At 47.3% G+C, this 27,202-nt stretch overlaps 1 protein-coding gene and 1 non-coding gene across 2 annotated transcripts in view; both read right to left on the bottom strand.

Annotated features, from left to right (window-relative positions):
• Nucleotides 1-27,202, bottom strand: part of TEX14 (testis expressed 14, intercellular bridge forming factor) — a 72,552-nt gene that overhangs the window by 40,146 nt on the left and 5,204 nt on the right. The window contains exons 2-12 of the mRNA XM_041000883.1: nt 18,236-18,350; nt 16,391-16,556; nt 15,276-15,412; nt 13,591-13,672; nt 12,719-12,849; nt 10,926-11,042; nt 9,714-9,837; nt 8,396-8,574; nt 2,882-3,033; nt 1,544-1,734; nt 703-853 (exon numbers count right to left, since the gene is read on the bottom strand). Coding sequence (XP_040856817.1) covers nt 703-853; nt 1,544-1,734; nt 2,882-3,033; nt 8,396-8,574; nt 9,714-9,837; nt 10,926-11,042; nt 12,719-12,849; nt 13,591-13,672; nt 15,276-15,412; nt 16,391-16,556; nt 18,236-18,350 — 1,545 coding nt within the window. The remainder of the gene's footprint in view (nt 1-702; nt 854-1,543; nt 1,735-2,881; nt 3,034-8,395; nt 8,575-9,713; nt 9,838-10,925; nt 11,043-12,718; nt 12,850-13,590; nt 13,673-15,275; nt 15,413-16,390; nt 16,557-18,235; nt 18,351-27,202) is intronic.
• On the bottom strand, nt 18,500-18,715 carry LOC121170617. The gene has a single exon (XR_005886036.1). It is a non-coding gene; the product is annotated as a small nucleolar RNA U3 (small nucleolar RNA).

Genomic DNA, 27,202 nt, shown 5'->3' with positions numbered 1-27,202 from the left:
TTTCACTTGGAGAGTGAATCCTCTCTGTCTCTCCTCTCTGTATATCTGACTTTGCAGTATAAATAAATAAATAAATCTTTAAAAATAAAATATAACAGGGCTGGCGCCATGGCATAGAGGGCAAAGACTGCCTGTAGTGCTGTTATCTCATAGGAATGCTGGTTCAAACCCAGGCTAGTCCAGTTCTGGTACAGCTCCCTGCATGTGCCTGGAAGAGCAGCAGAAGATGGCCCAAATGCTTGAGCTCCTGTCCCCACCTGAGAGAACAGGAAGAAGTTCCTGGCTCCTGACCAGTCAGTCCAGCCCAGCCCCAGCCATTGCAGCCATTTGGGGATAAACCAGCAGATGGAGGACCTGTCTCCTCCTTTCTCTCTGTAACTCTGCCTTTCAAACAAATAAATAGATCTTTCCAAAAAAAAGCATTTTATTTGTGACCCAATTAGATAAACTCTTGTAAGTAATCATGCTAACAATAAACTCAGAACAATAAATTCAGAACTACTTAGTTCTGAATCCAACTCAAGCATATACAAAGCCCGCCAAATGTAATACAATCTTAAGGATCTTAATTTCTCCCTAAAACATTCATTTTTCCCTCCTAATGTAAATTCCACATACACTTTGGAAGAGTCAATCAGTTGCACTGACTCTCAGAACATAACAGTGTCAATGTAATGTTTAAGGTGTGAATTGGGGCCATACCCATTTCCTTTATTTCTTTGATTTCCAAGTTGAGGGTTTCCTTTGGCTGCTCTGAAGTCAGTCCTAAATAGAAGCTGCTGTCAGGATGAGGTTCACATCTCTGCACCCTGGGGCTCTCGGGTGGCTGAGTTCTCTGGACAGCAATAAATTCCTGTAACACAGGAGATGTTGTCAAGGGTGTATCTGCTGTCACTTGAATATCACTGGTGTTTCAGAAATCAATCAAGACAAAGCTGGCACTGTGGCATAGCTGGTTAAGCTCCTGCCTGTGATTCCAGCATCCCATATGGTCACTGGTTCAAGTTCTAAGGTCTCCACTTCTAATCCTGGGAAACGTGGAAGATGGCCCAAGTGCTTGCTGTTTCTGCGACCCATGTGGGATACCATGTGGAGATCCAGATATCTAGCCTTGGCTGACTTCCACAGCCCCAGCCACCATAGTCATCTGGGGAGTGAAGCAGTGAATACAAGATTCTGTCTCTTCTTCCCTCTGTAGCTCTACATTTTAAATAAATAACAATAAATCTTAAACAAAAAAGAAAGAAACCAATCAAGGTATAAACAAAATTTCTTCTTACTCCTCTTGGATACCGTAGTCCTAATGAACTTGTTGTCATTATCAGTATCTTGAAGCAACAGCTGCCATTCATGGGCTCTCCACCATGTCCCACAGTTGAACCTCCCCGATCTAGTCCTCAGTCTCCTGCCACCCACAAAGCGAATAACAAAATAAGGACTTCCAAAACTCCTTACATCTTATTTCAGCTTCTTCTTAAGTCTCCAGCTCTCCACCCCCGGATGGCTGAGCCAGAAATAAACTCTCAAAAGCTTTAGGAATTACCTGTAAGTCATTCTTCAGAATATACCGGATATCTTGAAGGTTCATAGTTCGGTCTTTCTGCTTGATCTGGATGCCTGACTTAACAATATCATAGTAAGGTTTTGGAAGTCTGACATCCGCTTCTAAATAATTTCCTAAGACTATGGCTTCTTTAATAACTGAACCATCTATACCATTCCAGGGTATGTTGTCTATAAAGAAAAATTCATAGAAAAAAATAATACTAAGACAAAGTTTTGTAAGTTAGTTAAGTTCTTGTCTAGGGGGCTGGGAGGGAACCTACCTGTAAGCCCAGTCACAAATGAGAATCTACCTTCCTCACTTCATCTACCTTCCTCACTTCATCTACCTTCCTCACTTGCCAAGGAGATCCCTGCCACAGAGACAGGAAATGGTATTCTCAGCGATACATATTCATGGGCTCTCCACTGGCAGACCTTGGTATGGGAAAAGTTAGGTGGCGTTAAGCTGGGTTGCCCAACACATTCATTTCATGGAAAATGCAGTTTGCTAATGGGACTGCACAGACTGCGAAATGGCTCCTTCTCATTGACTCCTCAGTAACTGTGATTTTACTATCTGTATATGTGCATATCTCTGTTGAAGAAGTTTTACTGTCTAGCTATGGGAACTATTCCCTTCACACTAAAGTCATGTTGATTTGGAAGGGTTTCTGTTTCCTTCAATCAGCACTATTTATACACTTACTGGGCCTTGGGGGTGTTTAATTTCATGTTTTACCCTCAGAGGCCAATCAGTTTTCACATACAAGTTCCTAAGGCTGGGCCTGGTGCAGAGGCCTAATGGCTAAAGGCCTCACCTTGAATGCACCATGATCCCATATGGGCACTGGTTCTAATCCTGGCTGCCCCACTTCCCAGCAAGCTCCCCGCTTGCGGCCTGGAAGGGGTGCCCAACACCTTGGGACCCTGCACCTGCGTGGGAGACCCAGAAGAAGCTCCTGGCTCCCGGCTTCAGATCAGCACAGCTCGGGCTGTTGTGGTCACTTGGGAAGTAAATCATCGGGCGGAAGATCTTCCTGTCTATCTCTCCTCCTCTCTGTATATCTGACTTTCCAATAAATATAAATCTTTTAAAAAAACTTGGTTTGAATTCAATGTACTATAATTAGCAACCCGATAGCTGGGCTTTCTTTGCATCTTAATAGCTAAAAGAGAGACTTTTGAGATCATTCTGTCTTTTCCATAAACAGATTTCCTTTAAGACTTTTTTTTAGTCCTTTGTTTTTATAAAACTACTCGAGGGTGGGGGAAAAAATCCAACCTACAAGTCTACAAGTAAGGACTGTGGTCCACCATCAGTGTGTGCTTTCGTCACCTGTTAACATCTCCTGCACGATCATAGAGAAGCTGTAGATGTCAGACTTCACTGTGGCTGCCTTCAGCAAGATCACTTCCGGTGCAGCCCAGTTGTACAACTGGCTGGGGAGAGGCACTCGAGTCAGGTCCCTTTGTACACCTCCATCCTGGCTACAGAGGAAACATAAAGGCAAGCTTCGTGAGCCCCTGGAAACCTTGCCAGAGACTGAGCTGACTCACTGCTTCAGCACTGTTCTCACTCCCGTGAGCCATCATGCTTCCCACTTAATCTGTTCCCTCTCTCCTACTCACTCTGTTCAACAAAGCTTTTCTTTCAGTTCTTCAACATGTTACATGTATCACACTTCATGTCATGCACCGCAGGCTTCTACTTGGCATGTTATCACAGATCCTAGAGCAACTAGCCACTTCTAATGAGGGAAGCATTAGTTCTAAGCCACTACTATCATGGCGTGGTAAGCTAAGCTTCCACCTGAATCATTAACACTCCATATGGCTGTCTACTCAGTTTATGTCTCGGCTGCTCCACTTCTGACTCAGCTCCCTGCTTACGCTCTGGGAAAATGACCCAAGGCTTTGGGCCCCTGCACCCACGTGGAAGATCTAGAGGAAGCTCCTGCCTCTAGGTTTCAGATCAGATCAGTTCTGGCTGTTGCAGCCAACTGGGGAGTGAGCCAGCAGATGGACGATCTCCCCCTTTTCTCTATTAATTTTTCAAATAAATAAATAAATCTTACCAAAACCAAGGTGCCTCCTCAGGGAGGTCTTCTTTGACCACCTAATCTAAAGTGATCCTATTCTGGGACAGCAATCAGGCTGGGCTGCGACAGACTGCAGCACCCACCATTAGGAGCTGGAACGGGGGCAGACTAGCCTAAGCCAGGCTGTGCTGGGCCCTCAAATCTTAGTGAATAGAGAGAATGGACATAATCTCAAGATTGTGGACGTTGAGGTGAGGTGAGTCATGTCAGCCTGGACCCAGTGAGGGGCTGGGTTTGTGAGTCCCAGGGATGGGGGTCTGAGAGGGCTCGGGTAGCTTGGCTCAGGTCGTGGGGTCCACTTTTGTGGTGGGGGCCGGGTTACTGAGCCCTGGGGATGGGGGAACTCATAGGGCTTGGGTCGTCTGGCTCAGATCCTGGGGCCTGTCTGTGAGGTGGGTGCCGGGTTTGTGAGCCCGAGAGGTAGGGGATCCAGCCAGGCTTGGGTCTCATGGCCCAGGGCTCAGCGCCTGTCTACTAGGTGGGTGCCGGGTTCGTGAGCCCGAGAGATGGGGAATTCAGCAGGGCTCAGGTCCCTTGGCCTGCCTACAAGGTGGGTGTCTGGTTTATGAACCCCCGGGTGGGAGATTTGATGGGACTTGGGTTGCCTGGCCCGAGTACTTAGACTCACCTAAAAGAACATGTAATGTTTTTGATGAAATGTTAAAAACATGTAATGTTCTTAATGAAAAAGGGAGAGCAGTGGCCACAGGCCCTGTTGCAAAAGAATATGGCAACTCATTTGGTGCTGTAGCAGAAGAACAGAACTAACTGGACAACCACCCCAAACAAATGATGACAGCAAAAAATCTGTGAGTGGAGAAAATGGACACTGGGAGGGTGACAGCAGCATTTCAGAACTGTCCAAACCACTTGGACAGAACCCAGGGAACGTGTACACATTGAGACTCTGGGCTGATATGAGGTGGTGGTTCCTCATCCCTGGGTACTGGGACGTGTGGAAAGTCATGAGTTGTTTCCCCCTTTGTCTCTCCCCTTCCCCCAGAAGCAACAAGAAATAGCAAATTTGGAAGCAATGAGTACACTCAATTTTCTCTAAACCTTTATCCTTCCTACCCTGATCCACCATGTAATTATTATAAAAAATAAAATGTATTTAAAAATTTTTAAAAAGATTTATTTTTATTATTTTTTCATTGGAAAAGCGGATATACAGAGAGGAGAGACAGAGAGGAAGGTCTTCTGTCCAATGATTCACTCCCCAAGTGAGCGCAATGGCCGATGCTATGCCAATCCAAAGCCAGGAGCCTCTTCCGGGTCTCCCACCTGGCTGCAGGGTCCCAAAGCCTTGGGCCGTCCTCGACTGCTTTCCTGGGCCACAGGCAGGGAGCTGGAAGGGAAGCGTGGCTGCCGGGATTAGAACCGGCGCCCATATGGGATCCCAGGCGTGCAAGGCGAGGACCTTAACCACTGCGCCACCGCGCCGGGCCCTAAAAAATTTTTTTAAAGTAGAAAAAAAAGTGGTCCTATTGTATTGGCTTCAGAGCACTTCCATTCATGTTCATTCATTTAGTTTATTACCTGTCCCCCATACTAGAGTCAGGTTCATGAAGACAGGAGCTTCTTTGTCTTTTACGTCACTGCATTCCCGAATTTACAACAAGGGTCTCAATGTTTACCACCAAAAAAACCTGAAGATTTCTAAGACCGCCACCAAATCTGCATCTGTGTTGTGACCTGCTTTCCCAGGCCACAAGCAGGGAGCTGGATGGGAAGCAGGGCCTCCAGGATTAGAATCAGCAACCACTGGGATCCTGGCATGTTCAAGGCAAGGACTTTAGCTGCTAGGCTACTGCACCAGCTCTCCCTTCTCCTTTTTTAAAGCTCCCTGGGCTTGGGGGACTTCTGAGATTCACTCTAGGATGGTCTTTTTATAGACTTAGTTTTGACATCATTAAAATCACATCCAGTTACAGCTCCATGACACCACTTCAAGCTTGATTCCAACTCTAAACATTCTGTTAAGAAGGAGTTGAAGCACTTGGACTTCAACTGTTGCATCCTTTCCACATAAACAGCTGGAGTGTTACCCTTCACAATGACAAAGGCCTAATATGCCCAACAAGAATGTGGCTAAAAATAAATGCAGAACAGAAGCTATTCTGGACTCCTGGATAACCAATCCCTTCATGTTATCAGCTTCTAAAGAAACCCATGCTGCTACAGCTGTTACTGGTGCTGACTGCATTTCTGCCTGAAGATCCATTCTGAGGTCAGTAAGCCCAGAGGGGAACTCATATCCTCCTACCATTCTCTGAGGCGTTCACCCCAGCTCTCGGTGCATTTCAACTCCTTCCTTTCCATTTTGGTTCCTTGGTGGAAAAGGGCCTCATCTATGGCCTCCTTGCTGGTTTTCCTTCTGTCAACCTCGAATCTGTCCTGTCCTTGTAGCCTGGGAGCAGTTTTGAGCACCAGATCCTAACCCTGCCTGTGTCTCCAAACCAACCAACTGGGGAACTTCTCACCACCTCTCACCTCTCATCGTGGCCCGCTTCCTTTTCTACAAAAAGGGCAAGGTTGGGCGTAGCTATTTCCATTTCCATAGCTCAATTTTCACTTTAGGATCCCCAGTCCATTATTAAAATGAAAGCATGAGAAACTGCTGTACCTCCATCTCAACACCAGGTGGTGCTATATCCATGACCAACAGCTTGGGTTTTTTTCTTAAACTATTTATTTATTTATATCAAAAAGGCAGATTTACAGAGAGAAGGAGAGATAGAAAGATGCTCCATCCACTGGTTCACTCCCCAAGTGACTCCAATGCCCAGAACTGAGCCGGTCCAAAGCCAGGAGTCTGAAGCTTACCTCCAGGTCTCCCATGCACACGCACAGGGTCCCAAGGCATTGGGACATCCTCAACTGCTTTCCCAAGCCACAAGCAGGGAGCTGGATGGGAAGTGGAGCAGTCAAGATATAAACCATGGGCCCGGCGCGGTGGCGCAAGTGGTTAAGGTTCTCGCCTTGCACGCCCGGGATCCCATATGGGCGCCGGTTCTAATCCCGGCAGCCCCGCTTTCCATCCAGCTCCCTGCCTGTGGCCCAGGAAAGCAGTCGAGGACGGCCCAAGGCTTTGGGACCCTGCAGCCAGGTGGGAGACCCAGAAGAGGCTCCTGGCTTTGGATTGGCATAGCATCAGCCATTGCGCTCAGCCATTGCGCTCACTTGGGGAGTGAATCATCGGACGGAAGATCTTCCTCTCTGTCTCTCCTCTCTGTATATCCGTCTTTCCAATAAAAAAATAAATCTTTTTAAAAAAATTATTCTTAGCCTTTTGGCTATGATAAAGTATGTGAAAAAACACTTCACGCCACATGTGAACTACTGCCCTGACTGTAACAGCCCCATCTCCACAAAGAGAATTGAGAAGGATGTTTTTAACCTTAAAATTATATGTGGCATCAAACAGCTCAAACAATCCCTTCCACATCATTCTGTATCTAGAGTAAGACTTATGTCTTTCGGGCCCAGCGTGGTGGCATAATGGCTAAAGTCTTCGACTTGCATATGTATACCAGTTTTAATTCTGGCAGCCCTGCTTCCCATCCAGCTCCCTTGTGGTCTGGGAAAGCAGTTAAGGACGGCCCAAAGCCTTGCGACCCTGCATCCGTGTGGGAGACCCGGAAGAAGCTCCTGGCTCCTGGCTTTGGATTGGCTGAGCTCCAGCCATTGCAGCTGCTTAGGAAGAGAATCAGAGGACAAATGATCTTTCTTTCTGTGTCTCCTCCTCTCTGTATATCTGACTTTCCAATTAAAATAAATAAATCTTATTTAAAAAAAAAAAAGACTTGGATTTTTTCACCAAGACCCATGAGGCCAAGCACAGTCTGGCCCCTGCCCTTTCCAGGCAGAAGGACAAGAGGCACAAGAACAGGCAAGGTGTTAGTTTTGTTTGTCAGGAAAACATGCTGAGAGCCAGCTGTGGTCAATCCTGTTCTAGCAGCTGAGCAGCAGCAGGAAACAGAACAGAAACCCCTCCCCTCGTGGATCAGGGGACAAGGAGATGAACTGCAAAGTCGCACTGACAGACTCAAACACAAAGCGTTAGTTGCAGTGGGTGGGAGGCTTAGAGGGGGTAAGTGGGTGTAGGAGTCTGCCTAAAGGCATTCCCACAGCTCAGAGCTGTGGATGGCAGCAAGGAAGTAGAGGGGAGATCCTCTGCCTCCCACAACTCGGGCTGAGAAATGGGGTTCAACTCCCAGCTCAGACTGACTCCAGCCCAATAGGAAACCAGGTTCAAGCACACAGCCTGATGGAGGCCCTTGGTCCTGATGGCCAGTCTCAGCGAGCTAAACCCCAGTGCCCACCGCGCACCCCTCCGTGCCATCTCCTGCTCACCAACCAGCAGTGCAAAGGACACAGTGGGGAAATGAGAGCTGGACTGTGCAGAGCCAGGGATGAGGGAACATAGAACCCAGTGCCCTTGCGTGTGCATGTACATACACACTGAATTCCGAGGTGAAAAATATACTTTGTTGAGTCAAACAACTGAAAATCTTAGAGTGAACAGAGTATTTGCACATCTTACTAATAGCTGATTGTTAAATATTTATTAAAATGAGAAGGTCCTGAAAAGAAGTAACTTCCCAAAGTGACTTTAACCTTACAGGCAAAGCCAGCATTTGGAAACCTCTTCTCTGACAGTAAGACAGCCCTGCTTGGACCAGATTCTGCCTAGAGCAAAGGGCCCTGGGAGACCTTCCGAAGGAGGTTACACTCAAGGCTGTACTCACCTTTCCAGCATATACTCCAGGTTAGTGAGCCTCGCTTCCCCCGGGGAGACAATGTGGACAGCGTAGGAGCTGAGGGAGCGGTGGATGAAGCCGCGGGAGTGCAGGTATCTCAGGGCATCCGAGATCTGGAGCAGTAAGTGCACAATCACCTCCATGTGCAGCACCGGGAACTGGGACCGCTGCAAGAGAGAGAAAATGTGCCCTGACACTACAAAGTGCTTTGTCATCTCCAGTCTTCTGTTTAATCTTCACAGCCACCTGGTGTGCTCCCATTCTACAGAGAGGTTAAAAGACAGGCCTAAGGGCCCACTAACCCAGGCCCTCTAGCTCCAAACCTGGGCTCCTTTCCTTTCACTGAGCTGCTTTATGCCATAAACAATTAGGACAAAATTCTCAGTGTCCGATAATGCGTACCCAGAGGTGGTCTGAAGAAAAGTAGCAGGGAAGGTCCTCCCTGCCAGAAGCCAGCATCCCTGCCCTGTCCCCTCCCGATCTAGACCCACGCAGCTAGGGGACCTGGACACTCACAGGAGCCCGCAGGACACAGAGAAGCTCAGCCTCTAGTCCACGCCAATGAATGGCAAAGTAGATCCCAAGACATACATTAATTCACACCAACTTAACAAGCTGTCACCCTGAATCTCTCCCCCACAGAAATGGCATTTTAAGGTAATGCCCTCACTCAAAGAAAACAGAAATCGGAGGGCCAGTAGGAGGTCCCCATATGTAAGGGATGGCAGGCCATGCTGGGAAGGGCCCTTCTGCAGTCCTATCCAAGATTTTTAGAAAAAAGGGCATGGAGGAAAAGGCCTAATGGAGAAAAAAAGGCCTAATCCTCCAGGAGCTCCTAGAAGCCATGTCTCAGCTCAAAGTTCACTTCCTAGACTGTCTACTGGCCCTAGAGGCATCTCCCGACCCCAGACCCATATGACAGGCGAGAGAGGAGTGGTAAAGGCTTTTGGGTGAACAAATCACAATGAAGTGAAATGAGTAAGTGAAAATGCAAGAAAACAAAGCTGGTGGCAGTTAGATCACAGACAGCCAGAAATGCAGCAGTGTTATCTGGGTGGGCTGAGCTCTTGGATGTCTGGCAAGGAAGCAGGACGACTCACAATAGTAATAGCAAACTGGTTCTAGCCATGTGCCTATCAGCCTGAAACAGTGCATAACACAGACCCCTTAAAATAAAACAATGAAGAGACTCATCTTCCACGCATGTGCAAATGGCAAATCTACCACTGGGGCAGGGATAGGGGTGGGAGGAGGAAGGCAGGGAAGAAAGGCAGCCAGAGGAAAAGGCACAGAAACGGCCAATTACTCGCTCGTGGAGGACACTGAAGAGCGTGCCGATGGTGATGCGCTCGTACACAAGGCGGGTCTTCTCCAGGTCCTGGGACAGACACACAGCCATCAGCTGTAGCAGGTGGGGGTGCCGCAGTTTGCTACAAAAGAAAAGTAGCTTCAGATGGAATGGAGGAGCAGAGGACATGATGAAAACACACATGATGTCCTGTTTTGTCTTCAAATGTGTACAAAATGAATACAAATCTTTCTAAGAAAACAGGATGGGGAGGGGGGTCTCCACGGTGGACTCTGTGGTCCCACACCGATTAACCCCTGAGGGCTGAGTCATCAACCACAAGGATGCTGCCAGGACCTAGTGATCAAGGCCCCTGTACATTCAGCATCATCATCTGAGATCCAACAGTCACCTGAAAAAAATGTATTCCTATCATCACTTTAGAAATGATTCAGAAACATCAGAAACTGGGCCCAGGCCTCCTTCCCATTTGGTCTCACACCAAAGTTGACCATGTCTGCACAGAAGGTCCTCAGACCTGTGCATCACACAGCCCCAAATGGGATGGGCCTCAAGAGCCGTTGCAGGAGAATGAGCTGGGCCTAGAAGCTGGACCACCCAAAATTAGGTGCTATGGAATTGTATGGACATTGTGACCCTGAAAGACCAGCTAGCACAGGATTATAACTGACTGGATAACATTTGTATGAAAACAACTAAATGGATGCCATTTGTGTGACTAATTGGATATTCTTTGTATGAGGAACAGTTGAGTGGACAGCATGTGAATGAGAACACTTGGTAGAATATACAAAACAAAAGGAGTTCCAAACAAAAGTACAGAAACAGTTGATGGGTTTTGTTGATAAGCTCAATACCGCCTTCTTTATCCCATATGACCCTTAGTCTATAAAGTTTGATGGCACTAATAAACTTCAGCTTTCAACCATCAGTCATGGTGCACGTGTGTTATTATAGGCTCCATGCACCAAGTCCATCGTGAGAGGACAGTGACATGGAATGGCTAACACAGTTGAGACCCACACCACCACTGTCCCAATCCCTCAGGCTTTTTACCAATTCCCTTTTCCCTTTTGGTAGCCCGTGGAAATCAAGTCAATCAATTCCCAAAGTCGGCAAATTTTGAGGCTGAGATACATAACAGGTCTACAGGGATGCTGGGTTTGTAAAGCAACCTGGTCACACGACAGATGGGGTCTCCTGGCTCACCTGCTGTGCTCCTGCTCAGCAATTAGCAAGTCTGCCAGTCGCAACCTGCTGCTGCGCTGTTGGGTGGCTTGAAGATTCAGCTCCTTCACTGTGACCCTGCTCCCATTCCACACCAAGCTACAAGGGCAGGAGAAAAGGTGAACAGCCAATTCCAGCAAGCCAGCTTTCCCAGCCAGGGACCAAAGAAGTGGGTTCACACAGTGCCTGGAGTCAGCTGGGTGACCTACTGAGCAGCGAGCCAAACAAGCCTGGGACCATTGCTAAAGTACCCTGGGGAATCAGATGCCCTGCAAGAAGTTACTAAAGGATTCAAGGAAACCAGTGACTTAATCAGTTCTGTACAGACTGGTACCAGCAGTGTGGGGAATGGACAGGACAGGGTATGCATTGTCTAGGAAGTGGGAGACCAGTCAGGAAGAGGAATACTGATGTCCTGAGTAAAGGCAATGGGAAAGAGAAGAAGGGGACTTGACAACACATCTACGGCCCTGGCAGGAAAGCGAGGAGCATACACTAAGGGGACACTGGGCATGGGGATCTAGAGGTCATCATGTCAGCACCTAGTAGATGGTTAAGAAACGTATTTGTGGTACCGGAGGCGTGGCCTATCGGCTTAAGTCCTCACCTTGAATGCGCTGGGATCCCATATGGGCGCCAGTTCTAATCCCAGCAGCCTCACTTCCCATCCAGCTCCCTGCTTGTGGCCTGGGAATGCAATTGAGGACAGCCCAACACCTTGGGACCCTATAAACTGCATGGGAGACCTGGAAGAAGCTCCTGGCTCCTGGCTTCAGATCGGCTCCACTCCAGCCATTGCGGCCGCTTGAGGAATGAATCATCAGACGGAAGATATTTCTCTCTGTCTTTCCTCTACTCTGTATATATCTGACTGCAATAAAAAATAAATAAATCTTTTTTTAAAAATGTATTTCTTGGGGCTGACACAATGGCTCAATTAACTAATCCTCTGCCTCCAAGCGCCGGCATCTAATATGGATGCTGGTTCTGGTCCCAGTTGCTCCACTTCCCATCCAGCTCCCTGCTTGTGGCCTGGAAAAGCAGCGGAGGATGGCCCAGAGCCTTGGGACCACATACCTCCATGGGAGACCTGGAACAGACCTCTAGGTACCTGGCTTTGGATCAATTCAGTTCTTGTCATTATGGTCATCTGGGGAGTAACCCAGCAGATGGAAGAGATTTCTCTGTCTCTCCTCCTCTCTGTAAATCTGCTTTCCCATCCAATAAGATAAGTATTTTTAAAAGAAAAAAAAGAGTATTTCTTATCAACAGAAAGGAATCCAGGGCCAAGTTGGCCAAAAGACCTTGGTCAGGACACTCATGTGACCACATAGGGTTTGGGTTTCTAGGGACTAAGAACACCCCAGGAACTAGGATCTCTGTTGGACTGGGCTGGTGAGGACTCCTGCCGATGCCAGAGTCGGCTTCTACAGGAATCGGTATCAGATACACAGTGATCCCCACTAAGCAGAGAGGTCTACTACCGTCACGGGTCAGCAATCAATAGATGTTCTTCCCACAGACAACACTGGGCAGATCATTTGCGGTCACGACAGCAGGGGGTGTGAGGGATGTCACTAGTACCCAGAAGACAGACACAAGGGACACACTTAATGATCCTACAGTGTTGTCCTCAGCAACCAAAAACGGCCAAAAACGTCAATGGTGTCTAGGAAAGGGAACCCTAATTTAGACACACGGGCCTGGGTGTCCCCATTAGGAAGCCATACGCAGCCCATTCTCCCTGGGGCCTCCCACTGTCCGCTCCCACTTACTTGGTCATGACCATGTGGGGGCCACTGAAGAAGGAGAAAGTGGGCTCATCATCAGCCTGAATCACTTCCTTTTCTCCAATTATGGGAAGAGAGCCTAGATAGGCAAGCTGTGTCCCCCCTGTGAGATAAAACTGAAACAAAACAAAAAAACAGCTTCAAATTGCATGGTGAAAGGAGGAGAAGCAGCGGACCTCCAGCCAGTTAACAAAAATGATCAAGCTACTACTTACAGTCTGGATAGTGCCCTGTTCTGAACATCACTCCTACTCTTTAATTGGTATAATCTTTTAACTCCTTGGGAAATGCAGCAAGGTTTTAATATTCTTTCCCTTTTATTAATAAATAGAGGTTCACAGAAAGAAGTCGGAGCATGCTGAAAACTCCACGGCTGGAACTGAGGCACCAGCTGTGTACCCCCCCCCCCAAAAAAAACCCAACCCTGTGGGTGCAGCCAGAGACACCCCTCCTTCCTCCGGCTCCCTGGGTTGCCTCCACAAAGAAAGCTGTCTTCAGCAGCAGGCAAACATCACTTAGCTACCCAGCAGTGCAGAACTGCCAACTCAAAAGAGACCATTTGCAATCAAAACATTTCTCAGCTTAAAAAAAAAAAAAAATCAGCTTCTTAAAAGCATTCCAACCATGCTCCTGAACTCCATTCCTTTTTGGGTAGATTTATGTGTGGTTCCCTCACTGGGAATTAAACAATCATTTCCTAAACTTCCCAAAACTAGTGTAGGGTCACTACAGGAACACAAAGAGACAGTTTGCTCTCTAAAGAGGCAAAAAAATTACTCCCATGAAGGCGGGGATGGAGTTGGGCAAGGGCGAGAGATGGCTTAGCTCTGTAAATGCTGTCAGTGGTAATCTCTCACCTTCCCAAAGCCAAAGCTGTAGATATTTTGAGCTGAAATGACCCCAGCTTTAAGCAATCGGGTAGGAGAGCCATTCGAGTTTCTAGAAATATTTAAAAGAGAGAGAAAAGAAAAATTAATCATTCATCTCCAGTGGAACAATGCTGAAGTAAGTTTTCAGAATATGGGGCCCAGCGTGATAGCAGTTAAGGTCCTTTTCTTGCATGTGCTGGGATCCCACATGGGTGCCAGTTCTAATACCGGCAGCTCCACTTCCCATCCAGCTCCCTGCTTGTGGCATGGGAAAGCAGTCAAGGACGGCAAAACACCTTGGCACGCTTCACCCGCGTGGGAGACCTGTAAGAGGCTCCTGGCTCCTGGCTTCGGATCAGCTCAGCTCTAGCCATTACAACCATTTGGGCAGTGAACCAGTGGATGGAAGATCTTCCTTTCTGTATCTCCTCCTGTCTGTATATCTGACTTTCAATAAAAATAAATAAATCTTTAAAAAGAAAAAAAAGAAAGAAAGAACTGGCCTTCATATTTAGGCCCCAAACATTCACTAGTGGCCATTTCCTACCCAAAGGAACAGACTTTGAGCTGGCAGTGAGAGTGGGAGCCCTCCACCCCCAGCTGTGGAGCCAGGGCCTTCCCACGTGCTGCTCTTGGAGGGTGAGAGTCCTGTTGAAGCAAAGGAGTTCACTGATCTCTCCCAGTGCCCTGGCAGCTGAACAGCTCGGGTTCAGGCCAGCATTTCTTGCTCTCTTACCTAATTTCTCAGTCCATGTCTGTTTCATTCATCCTGGCTGGAAGAAGGGTTGCTAACCAGTCATCTACAGACACAAACTGTCCATACCTCTCAGTCCGGTGCTTATCTTTCCTTCCCCCCACAGTGTAAGGAATCTATCCGACGGCCACCGATCACAGATCTGAAGGGCCAACTTGACTTCAGAATCTTTACATTAAAAATGGGATGAGGTGCATTCACATTCTATTCTCTTCCTTCTTCCCACATTTCCTTTCTTCCTTCCTTCACCCGACTCTCCCACCCCTGCCTTTCTTTCTTTTAAAACTTTTTATTGATTTGAAACACAGAGGGCCTTGAGGTATTTGCATTCCATATTGGAGGCTAGTTCTGCTTCCAACTGCAGCTTCCTGTTAATGTGTACTGGCAGCAAGTGCCAGCTCAAGGAGTGGCGAATGACGCACACAAGTGAGAAATCCTGGCTCCTGGCTTCGGCTTGGTTCAGTCCTGGTTGCTGCAAACATTTGGCAAGTGACTCTTCTGGGGGAGATGGTTCTTTCATTCTCTCTCTACCTTTCAAATCAATAAAAATTTCAAAAATAGCTGAAGAAACTATAAGTTACATGTGTAGGGTCCTTTTTTCTGCTTAGTAACAAGGGGACACTCTTAAATGATCCAGGAGATGACAAGAGGCAGCCAGCTGTCCTGCTGGGTAAGGGTTTCCTGCTGGGCTCCCTAGACTGAGAGTCCTCTGCTAAGCACACGATGGCTCCCACTGAGGCACACATCCATTCCCCTCCCCTGAGAGGCAGGGAGGTGGCCCAAGGTGCTCCTCAGGTCGTCCTTACCCAGTGGAGCTCACCCCTTTGGGTTGGCCAGAGTCCAGATGCTGTGGATTCTCCCACAAGGAGGCTGGTGGGTACATCAGCAGACATCCCGCTCTGCTCAACGTTGCACTCACCCCTGCATAAGTCCCCCAAACCAGGGTGGGCTGCAGACGAGTCGCTGCGGGGAGTCCACCTTCTTCAGGAGGTCATAAGAGAAGCCCTGGATGATGGCCTGCATGTGTGAGGCACAGCGCTGCATGAACTCCACCATCTGTAACACAGCACAGGACCCTGAGCATACACCACGCCAAGCTTCCATGGCAACGGGAGCGCCAGTGTACAGACAAATGGCTGAGGAGCCCACGGCCCCTGACAGTGAAACACTTAGGAAAGCGAGGGCCCAGGGCATTTTCTACAGGTACGGACGGTGTCCAGAGGGAAGTTTGCACAATGATCTCTTCCACGTAGCTCTTTGAGCAGATGAGGAAACTGAGGGAAGTGGAGTGAATCCCGGATCCAGAGCCCAGAGCAGATGACACTCCACATGGAAGTGCCAGCTCTGCATGGTCTTTACGCTTCACAGCTGCTCTCATTCACACCTGCTAATGTGTGGCCTCAGGCACGCTAATATCCAAAGGCCTTAGCTTCAGTATCTATGAAAAGAAAATAAAAGCACCTACCCGAGAGGTTAATGTCAAGATTGGACGAGCTAAAACAAAAACAAAAACAGCACTCCTAACTGTAAAAGGACATTGTAAGCCCAGAAGGTCAGGGAGCACAGGATTACAATTGATAGGACAATATTTATATGAAAATAACTGAGTGTGTACTGTGGGCAGCGTGTGAATGAGAACACTTGGAGGAATATACAAAAGGGTTCAAAACAAAATATAAAATGAGGTGATGGGTTTTGTTGATAAGTTCAATACCTCCTCCCTTATCCTATATGACCCTCAGTCTATAAAGCCTGATGCCACTAATAAACGTGGTCAGAGTTTACTAGTCAGAGTCCCTGTGTTTATTATCGGCTCAGTGCACCAAGTCCATCACTGCAGGACAACAACCTCACTTCAGTGAGTCAGATTATTGAACAGCTGACTGGAAAGGTTCCCTGGACTTTGGGGTTTTACAGCTGGTTAACCTGCTTCGGTCCAGGTCAGCAGTAAGACATGGCAAGTTCTGCACTGTGTCCTGGGACCAGTGCTCCCCCTCCTCCAGAAAATGGCAACCAAACAAGGCCCAACCTTACCGGGGTGCTGCGTTCCTTCCCTGCCGCCAAGGCCCAGGTCTGCGGGTTTTGCCCCTTCTCGTCATGGAGCCGCAGGTCACCACCTGCATCCAGCAATTTGCTGAGGATCCACTGATTTCCAGAGAATGCTGCTGCGTGGACAGGGGTGCTCCCATCAAAGCAGCGACTGCGGGGAGGACGGTGCAATGAGTACCCATAGCAACACTCTGACCTGCCGTGGCGAGGGGACTCCAGGCATCTGGTACTCTGCAGAAGCCATCCTCAGCAATGAGGGTTCTTATGTTTCCTTAAGTTTTATTCATTTTGGGCCCCAGTGTGGAGGCCTAGCGGCTAAAGTCCTCCCCTTGAACATGCTGGGATCCTATATGGGCACCAGTTCTAATCCCGGCAACCATGCTTCCCATCCAGCTCCCTGCTTGTGGCCTGGGAGGGCAGCTGAGGACGGCACAAAGCCTTGGAATCCTGCACCTGCGTGGGAGAACTGGAGGAAGTTCCTAGCTCCTGGCTCGGATTGGTGCAGCACTGGCCATTGCAGTCAACTGGGGAGTGAATCATGACATGGAAGATCTTCCCCTTTGTCTCTCCTCCTGTGGATATTTGACTTTGCAATATATATGTGTATATATATATATATGCAATAAAATATATATTTATATATACATACAGAGAAAGAGGAGAAACAAAAAGATCTTTCATCTGATTAAATAAATAAATAAATCTTTACAAAAAAAAAAAAGTCATAGCATGTAAAGCCACCTCTCGGGATGCCATCACTCCATATGGGTACCCGTGGGAGTCTCAAAGCCAAAGTGTTTGGGCCTCTGACACCTCCAAGGCAGACCTTGATGGAACCCTTAGCTCTTTGCTTCATGTGGCTCAGCCTTAACCATGTTATCTGGAGGTGAACCAGCAGAAGGATGGAAGACTTCTCTTGCACTCTCCCAAATAAATACGTTTTATTTCTTTAAAGATTTATTTATTAGTTGGAAAGGCAGATATACAAAGAGGAGGATAGAAAGAGAGCAAGATCCTCCATCCAACAACTCACTCCCCAAGCAGCCAACACAGCTGGAGTTGAGCCAATCCGAAGGCAGGAGCTTCTCCTGGTCTCCCACGCAGGTGCAGGGTCCCAAGGCTTTGAGCCACCCAGGGAGCTGGATGGGAATCAGGGCTGCCAGGATTAGAACCGATGTCTATATGGGATCCCAGCACATTCAAGCCAAGGACTTTAGCCGCTAGGCTATCATGCCAGGCCCATAAATACATCTTTTTAAAACTGATTTTTATTGGAAAGGCAGATTTACAGAAAGGAGAGACAGAAACTGCTGGTTCAGTGCCATGAGCTGATCCAAAGCCAGGGGCACCAGGAGCATCTTCAGGATCTCCTACATAGGAACAAGGTCCCAAAGCTCAGGGCCAGCTTCCACTGCTTTTCTACCTCCAAAACAGGGAGATGGGATGGGAAGTGGATCAGCCAGGATGAACAGGTACACACATGGGAACCTGGAGGATTAGCCAACTGAGAATTTGTGTTGGGTCCCAAATAAATATATTTTTAAAAAATCAAAAAGGCCTTTGCAAAACAGTTGTGAGATCAGCCATAACTAAACAATTAAGTTCTTGAAAAACCCACAGAAAACAATACTAATTGGCAAAAATAAATTGTGGGGAATCTAAGCTGCCTAACTGAACAGATAAGTAACACAATTACAACCCAAAATAGTAAAAACATGCCAACATCAACGACTTGTGAGTGTCTAAGCTTATTTTGCTATGTCTACATTATACACAAAAATTACAAAACTAGTACCCAAGTACCCAGCATTAACTACAAGATCTACTTACTGGTTTGGATCTGATCCATGAGCCACCAGAACATCAACCAATTTTGTCAGTCCTAATAATGCAGCAACAAAAAGTGCAGTTTGACCCAGGGAATTAACTGCATCAACATACACTCCTGAAGGAAGTAAAAACAAGAACAGATTACAACTTCCCCAGAACTCAGATAGACTAACAAGTGGCCAAAAAAAATCATACCATCCCTACCCTGCCTTAAGAACTGGTAGGGAGGAATACAGTTCCAACTTGTTACACTTTAGTCAGAAAACCACTCAGATTGCATCCTCCCCCTCTAACTCTCCTACTAGGAGAGAAGAACGATCATCAAGGGCAAGTGGCAGTTGCACAAAAGCAACACCAAAAGCCAGCTTCACGCTCAGGGGAGGATGCTAAAGCTCCTCCTCGTGGTTTTCGGTGCTCTACACGATCAGAGAAACTTCTCTAGTCACAGACTATAGAAATGATCCCTGAAAGTATAGTCTTAACGAGCAATGCTGTGTCTTCCCAACGTGTACAACATTCATACACATTTTGTTGACGGCTAGTTGATGTTACAACACAATATTTTGCTCCATTTATAAATAACGTTTTTGAAAGTCAGATCTTACTACAGAAGTTTAATGAAGCATTTTCACTGCTGATATTTTAGTATCCGAAGACCTGTCTTGCTGTCGCGATAATTAGCATACAATTGCAAGTAGCCAATCACTCGCCAGTCTGCTCTCTCCAGACCCGCCCACCCGCGCCGCCCGCCGGGCTGATCCGTCACTCTGACGCTGCGTGGCGCCTGACGCACAAGCCACAAAAGCCAGTGTATTCCGGCAGCCGCGCGCTGGGTTTGCAGGGCAGCAGGTGTCCAAGTGCTTGGGACCCTGTTATCCACACGGGAGACCTGCACAGGGTTCCTGGGCTCCTGGCCAACCCTGGCCACTACGGCCATTTGGACAGTAAATCAGCAGGTGAAAGATCTAGCTCTGCCCGTTAAACAGATAAAATATTCTAAAAGAATCTGATGTTGTAATCAAAACATAACAAGTCCAAGACACTAGGCAGGGCAATCTGGTAATTCCACTGCTTCAGCTGCTTTCCATTTCTTCCGTTACAATCTCCAAACTTTTTTACATGCTTTTTATTTTTTACTATTTATTTATTGGTCATCTTTAACACAGTTGATTAGGGCACAAAGGGTCAAGCCCTACAGGAAAGCAGGTAAGACCATGTTTCCACATTCTCGCTTTTTACCTTCCTGTATCTGGGATCAGGGGAGAAACAAAGGGAGAAGCCCCACCCAGCCTTGCAACCATTCCAGGGCCCTGATGTGGGCCATGCTCCAAGGATCCTGCTCAACAGGTTTTTTTTCTCTTAGATTTATTTTTTTTTTTAATTTTCATTACAAAGTCAGACATACATAGAGGAGGAGAGACAGAGAGGAAGATCTTCCATCCGATGATTCACTCCCCAAGTAACCACAACGGCTGGTGCTTTGCTGATCCGAAGCCAGGAGCCAGGAGCTCTTCCAGGTCTCCCACACGGGTGTAGGGGTCCCAAGGCTTTGGGCCGTCCTCAACTGCTTTCCCAGGTCACAAGCAGGGAGGGAGCTGGATGGGAAGTGGAGCTGCTGGGATTAGAACCAGTGCCCATATGGGATCCCGGGGCGTTCAAGGCGAGGACTTTAGCTGCTAGGCCACGCCACTGGGCCCAAGTGGTTCTGAATTGCTGCCAACCTTGCCATTCAAAGCATGATGAAATCTCTCCAGAATCCACTGGCTGACATAGTCCACCTTAAGTGAGTTTCTATTTGCGCAATCTCTTGAGTTACAATCTCCGGGTCTCCTACATGGGTGCAGGGGCCCAAGGCTTTGAGCTGTCCTCGGCTGCTTGCCCAGGCCACAAGCAGGGAGTTGGAATGGACTAGAACCCGCAAAGACTTTAGCCAGGGCCGAGACCACCTTTTCACATTCTAAGCCATCTCCCCCACTGTGACTTTTATGTGTACTCAACAATAACCATGACCTAATCGTACATTGTGAAACCCTCTTCCTCCTCCTAAGGTGCATTAACCAGATGAGCTAATTCCATTCCACACTGAATGCAAAGGCAGACCAGATTTACTGGAGATGATCAGAACTGAAGACACAGCCATATGTCAACAACATGGAGAACCTCAGCTTAGAGTGTTGCCCCGAGGCACAAAGCCTTAACTCTCTTTCAAAAAAAAAAAAGTACAGCTTTTCAACTTTAGTTTTAGATTTGGCCAAAAATCAACTATAATTTTCTATAGAAAAAAAAGTCATTTTTTTTTACATTATTGACATCACACAATGTATTTTTCCTAGTAACATATGTATTAAAATAGAAATGAAAGTTATTTGTTCACCAAGTTCAAATTTAAACTTTGTACCAGGAAAGAAAAAAAAAATAAAATATAAGAAAAAGCCCTGGTCATATGTAATCTAGGTTGAAAAACTACACAACTCTTGATTCAATCAAGATTGTGCTGAAGGTGCTGAGCTGGCCCTGCTTCTCTCACTACTTCCAGTTACCTCTGACCTCTCCTGGCTAATCCACAAGATAGCTGTGCACTAATGGTAGGAAAGAGTGGGCAGTGGGCAAGCGAGTCACACTGCACAGAGATACATTCAACAAGTGTTAACACATCCAAGCTCCTCAAAGCCCACAAATAGGCAGGGTGACAAAACTGGAGATTTGGAATTCAATCTGGGAATTTAATAAGAAGAAAAGGCTAAAATAATACTCCAGAGTGTTCTGTATCCATAGCACAGGCATTAAATAATATTTAATATAAAGAAAAAAAAGCTTTATATTACAGCTAAAGAAAAAAGAAGAAAGACACCCTGGTACAATGTTTGTGGGAATGTCAACTAGTATAATCATTATGACAATCATTGAGACAAGGAAGAGATTCCTTAGAAAACTGAAAACAGGTCTACCAGATGATGCAGTCATCACACTATTGTGAATTTATCCAGAGAAAATTAAGTCAGCATATGAAAGAATTATTTATACCCCAATGCTTACTACAGCCGAATTAACCATAGCTAAGAAAAGGAATCAGGCATCATCGGCGGAGGCGGGGCCAGTCGGCACATAAGAGCAGAAAGACTGCCGGGGTCCGCCCCCTTTCCTCTTCCTCATCTTTGTGCGCGCAATAAACTTTACCGCAGAAGGCTTCACTCGCGTCTGCCTCTTACTGCTGGGCGGTAAGACACGTGGGCGCGACAACTGGTGCCGGGAAACCCGGGACCTGGAGGGGGCCTCCCGTTTCGAACGGGTGGAAGTCAGAACTGCGGCCAAAAGACAGGTAAGGAGCTCTGAGAGGGAGAACTTTCGGGTGACTAGGAGCATAAATCGGAGGTATAGGAACCACCGCTTCTGGTTATAGACATGGGCGCACGGTTCTCTCTGGTGAAATTTTTGCAGAGGGTTTATGCCCTCCGTAAGGGAGCGGTCAGAGAGAGTGACAAAGCCCTTCAGTCTGCCCAGGATAGTCTCTCAGAAACAGAGCGGGAGAGGAGAACCGGTTTGAAGCAAAAAATAGAGGTGAAATTGAAAGCAGTATCTTCCTCATCAAGTTCGGAGACGTCCGACGCGGAGGAAGGGTACAAGCGGCATAGGCGCTTAGGACGCAAACAACCCGCAGGAATCAGAGGAGGATCAGAAAAGGAGAAGAAAGAGAATGGCGGTGCTACTGCGCCGGCCAGGAGCGGCCCATGGCCTCAGGGCTCTGGAGCCATTACACTAATGGCTCCTCCTGCTGTGAAGCCATCTGCCCCGCCCATGAGTTGTGGCGCCGGCTCCTCCTTCATCGATGCAGCCGCGCGCCGGGAACTTCAAGATATGTTCCCCGTCTTAGAAGAAGAAAGGGAAAGAGTTTACAGACAGGTAGATGCAGCATTAGTGCGAGAATTGGCCATGTCTGTAAAGCAATATGGTCTTCATGCCAATTACACTTTGTCCCTGTTAGAACGTATGGGGGGAATGAATATGACTCCCTCTGATTGGCAATTTGTGGTGAAGGCTGTTCTCCCTAATATCGGATCATATCTAAATTGGAAGAGCCTATGGCAAGAGCTTTTGGCTGAGACCGCCCGGGCAAACCAACAGCGCGGCGGTGATGCTTTGACCTGGACTTATAATATGCTTTCTGGACAAGGCCAATACTCTGATGATCAAAAGAGATATCCATGGCCAGTTTATACTCAAATTTCTACTGCAGCTATAAAGGCTTGGAAGGCCCTTTCACTTAAAGGGCAAGAGAAACTGGGCATTACACAGGTTAAGCAGGAGCCGGATGAGCCCTTTGCTGATTTTGTGGCACGCGTAATGCAGGCCGTGGAAAGGACCTTTGGAGAGGGAGATCAGAACACTAGAATGGTAGAGCAGATAGTTTGGGAGCAGTGTAATGCAGAATGTAGAGCCCTACTCAAGGATCGTAAGTCCAAGGGAATTTCAGATTGGCTAAAGGTTTGTAGGGATACAGGAGGCCCCTTAACAGCTCATGGACTAGCAGCCGCCATTTTGAGGTCTAATCATAGGGAGAGAATATCACCTGTGTGCTTTCAGTGTGGAAAACCAGGACATATGAAAAGGGAATGCCGTGCAGGGCCTAGCAATAAGCCTCCTGGGATGTGCCCACGGTGCCGCAAAGGTAGACATTGGGCCAATGAGTGCAAGTCAGTGAAGGACATAGAAGGACGCCCTCTCTCGAGCCAGGAGTCAAAAAACGGGAGATGGGGACCGAAGGCCCAGGTCCCCTTGACCGACCGGGCACTCTTCCGTCATGCACGAGGGGACCCTGCCAGGAGCGACACCCTGCAAGCCTGGACCTCTGTGCCACCACCGGAGTCCTCTTAAAACCAGAGGACGGCATTACGCCGGTACCGGTCATCTTAACAGACACGGTACCACCTGGTGCGGTCGGGCTTGTGATAGGCCGAGCAGCCTTGAGCTCTCAAGGTTTTATTGTAACACCTGGAATTTTACATCCGGAAGCTAGCTCCTTTTCAGTGCTGTGCTCAGTTGCACGAGGTGCTTTTGCTGTTGCGCCAGGTGATCCTATAGCCCAACTCATATTTTTACCAGCTTTAATTAGTGCAGATAAGACTGTTCAGACCCGAGTAGAGGTTCCTTATATAAATTTAATGATGGATATGGTCGATAGACCCATACTTGAGTTGCAAATAGAGAATAGACCGTTTATGGGACTTTTAGACACAGGAGCTGATAAGAGCATCATAACCTCCAAGTATTGGCCGCGTGATTGGCCTTTGATTCAAACTTCTCATAGCCTACGCGGTCTGGGGTTTGAACAAGCTCCATCCCAAAGTGCCAGAGCCCTACAATGGAAGGATAAGGAAGGCAATTGCGGGACAGTCACACCATATGTCCTGAACCTACCGGTTTGCCTTTGGGGAAGAGATATTCTTCAACAGATGGGGATACGACTAGTCTCCAATGCCTCTGGTTATTCTGAAGTCTCTCAAAAGTTGATGGATAAAATGGGCTATATTCAAGGAAAAGGTTTAGGTAAACAGAGTCAAGGTATTGTCCAGCCAATTGAACCCCGGGGAAATCCAGGCCGTAAAGGTCTGGGTTTTTAGTAGCGGCCATTGGCGTGCAGCTGCCCATACCCTGGAAAACAGCGGAGCCGGTTTGGGTTCCCCAATGGCCGCTTTCTCTTGAAAAATGCCAAGCTGCTCAACAATTAGTTCAGGAACAGCTACATTTGGGACATCTGGAGCCCTCTGTTTCTCCTTGGAATACTCCTATCTTTGTTATCAGAAAGAAATCAGGAAAGTGGCGCCTCCTACATGATTTAAGAGCTGTAAATGCACAGATGCAGTACTTTGGCCCCGTTCAACGTGGCCTTCCAGTTTTGTCATCCCTCCCTAAGCAATGGCCGTTATTAGTGATTGATTTGAAGGATTGCTTTTTTTCTATACCATTAGCATTGAAGGATAGGGAGAGGTTTGCTTTTACTATTCCCTCCATTAATCATGAAGAGCCGGATAAACGATATCAATGGAAAGTTTTGCCCCAGGGGATGGCTAACAGTCCTACCATGTGTCAACTTTATGTTGCCCAAGTGTTACAACCACTGCGAGATCGTTTTCCAGCGGCCCGCATCGTCCATTATATGGACGATATTTTAATTTGTACTCAAGAGCAAGATCAGTTGTTACAGATTTACGTTGATCTGAAGCGGGCTCTACAGGATTATGGCCTTATGATTTCATCCGAGAAGGTTCAAATACAGCAGGTGAAAGCCTTCTTAGGGTCTTTAATTACAGAAACATATATTAAGCCTCAAAAGATAAGCCTCAAGATTTCTCATTTGCGAACTTTGAATGATTTTCAGAAATTAGTGGGGGATATTAATTGGTTGCGACCTTTCCTTAAGATCTCTTCTCAAGAGTTACGGCCTTTGTTTGCTCTGCTTGAAGGCGATTCTGATCTCACTTCCAGGCGAACCCTCACCCCTGAGGCACAACAGGTCATAATAAAAGTCCAGGAAGCTATTGAAAAGGCTCAATTAGTACGCCTAGATCAAAATCAGCCTTTTGAGCTATGTGTATTGCCTACAGAAGTTTTCCCCACTGCTGTATTATGGCAACAGGGCCCGTTACTTTGGATTCATTCTCAGGTTTCTCAGATTAAGTCTATTCAGTGGTATCCATCTGCAGTCGCATCAATAGTGTTTAAAGGATTAAAATTAGCCTTAATTCATTTTGGGCGTCATCCAGACCGCATAATAGTCCCCTATACTGTCCAGCAATTACAAGTGCTGAGTGGGTGTAGCAATGAGTGGTCCATCTTAATGTTTGTCTATCAGGGAACTTTTGATAATCATTTTCCAAGGCATCCATTACTACAATTTTTACAGCGACATCCTGTGGTTTTTCCGATAAGAACCAGTGCCTGTCCTCTCCCTGGTGCTCTTACAATTTTTACTGACGGTTCCTCGACAGGAGCCGGAGCCTTAGTTGCCGGAGATACTGTAATAAAAAAGACCTTTGCGACGGTTTCTCCTCAGAGGGTAGAATGCCATATGGTGCTTTTTGCCTTACAAACCTTTCTAGAACCTTTAAATATTGTTTCTGATTCTCAATATGTTGTTAATGCAGTGAATGTTTTGGAGGCCGCTGGCTCTATTTCAGGGTCCGGCCCGGTGGCGGATCTCTTTAAACAAATTCAACAGGCCATATGGCATAGAAGCCACCCCTTTTATATAACCCATATCCGAGCTCATTCAGGTTTACCAGGGCCATTAGCTCGAGGGAATGCTCTTGCCGATGCCGCCACCAGAACCCAAATCATGATTATGATGGTGTCTCCACCATCCTCAGGGGAGAGAGCCCGCCAGTTTCATTCACAATTTCATGTTTCAGCCCAGACCCTCAGACTCCGATTTGGGATCACTAGAAAGGAAGCGCGCCAGATAGTTCTTGATTGCCCTGCCTGCTGCGAATTTAGACCTGCTTCACATGAGGGGGTCAATCCTAGGGGATTGAGACCCAATCAATTGTGGCAGATGGATGTGACACACGTCCCATCCTTTGGGAGGAACCAATTTGTTCATGTATCCGTGGACTCCTTTTCTGGTGTGCTCTTTGCATCAGTTCTAACTGGGGAGAAGGCCATCCATGTAATCCAGCATTGCTTAGAAGCATGGGCCGCATGGGGTAAACCTGAATGTATTAAGACTGATAATGGTCCCGCCTATACTTCAGCCAAATTTCGTGATTTTTGCATGAAGATGGGCGTCAAATTAGTGACTGGCATCCCTTATAATCCACAAGGTCAGGGGATAATCGAACGTGCTCATCGCTCTATTAAGGAATTGTTACAAAAACAAAAAACCACCTGGGAATCACTTGGCCTCGCCAGTCAGAGCCCTCGGGCCACCCTAGCCCTGGCTCTCTTCACCATCAATTTTTTACAGCTGGATGAGCAAGGCCTCAGTGCTGCAGATCGTCATTCCCTTAACACGGCGCAAGAGCAATCTTGGGTCAAGTGGAAGGATGTTCTGGAGTCCAAATGGAAGGGCCCAGACCCAGTTATTAGGCAGGCTCGAGGAGCCATTTGTGTGTTTCCACAGGACGCCCCAGTTCCGGTTTGGGTTCCAGCTCGATTGACTCGTTCCTGTCCATCACCGCCTTCTGACGTTTCTGCAACCGCTGGAGCGCTTGCACGAGGATCTGACTTGGGGAAGATTCATGCAACCCCGCAATCAGAAACTCCTCCTACAATCCCACAGGACAATGGTGCCCCGCCCAGTGCAAACACGGCTGATGGTGCAACTAATGGTCTGTATGGCGCTTGTGAGGACCGTGATTGCTGAGCCACGATGAGGAGTTCTGAGTGTTTTTCCACGACCCTTACCGGTCGCCCACTCAGCCCGAGTGTTTCCTTGATTTTTTCTTCTTTGGATTTGCCTTTTCTCCCTTATGATGATATTAAGGAGAATGTGAGTAATTTTTTATTCCCCCTACAGGACACGCTTTGTTTTCAAGCATTTCCTGAGAATTTTAGTGTCAAGGTTTATGTGTTATTCCTTTTCAAAATGTTTCAACGGCTGCTAATCTTTCTTGCCAGCTTTCTTCTTATCTTTTAGGAAATTGGACGAGAGAATTTGATACTTTACAGTCGGAGTTGAGAATTGCCATCGTCCAGATTAATTCTACACGGGTGGATCCTGTTGTTGCTGAAACCCTGGCCACTTGGATTTGGAACATCACTTCCCATATTAAGGAATGGGTGGGAGTGGTTGTGCTGATTCTGCTCTTGTGTGCAGGCTGTGCCTTATGCCTTTTTTGCCTGTGTCATCTGAGACACCGCGCTCAGCGAGATCGTGTGGCAATACATCAAGCCCTACTAGCCATGCAGTATGGTGACTCCCCCATGGTATGGTTGAGCATGCTTCAACGGGTTTAGTTAAGAGCATGGACA

The sequence above is a fragment of the Ochotona curzoniae genome, unplaced genomic scaffold (genome assembly GCF_017591425.1).
Source record: "Ochotona curzoniae isolate NIBS_2020 unplaced genomic scaffold, NIBS_Ocur_1.0 scaffold_2453, whole genome shotgun sequence".
NCBI classification, from domain to species: domain Eukaryota; kingdom Metazoa; phylum Chordata; class Mammalia; order Lagomorpha; family Ochotonidae; genus Ochotona; species Ochotona curzoniae.
The sequence above is the reverse complement of the archived record's forward strand: the minus strand, read 5'-3'. Positions and strand labels throughout refer to the sequence as shown.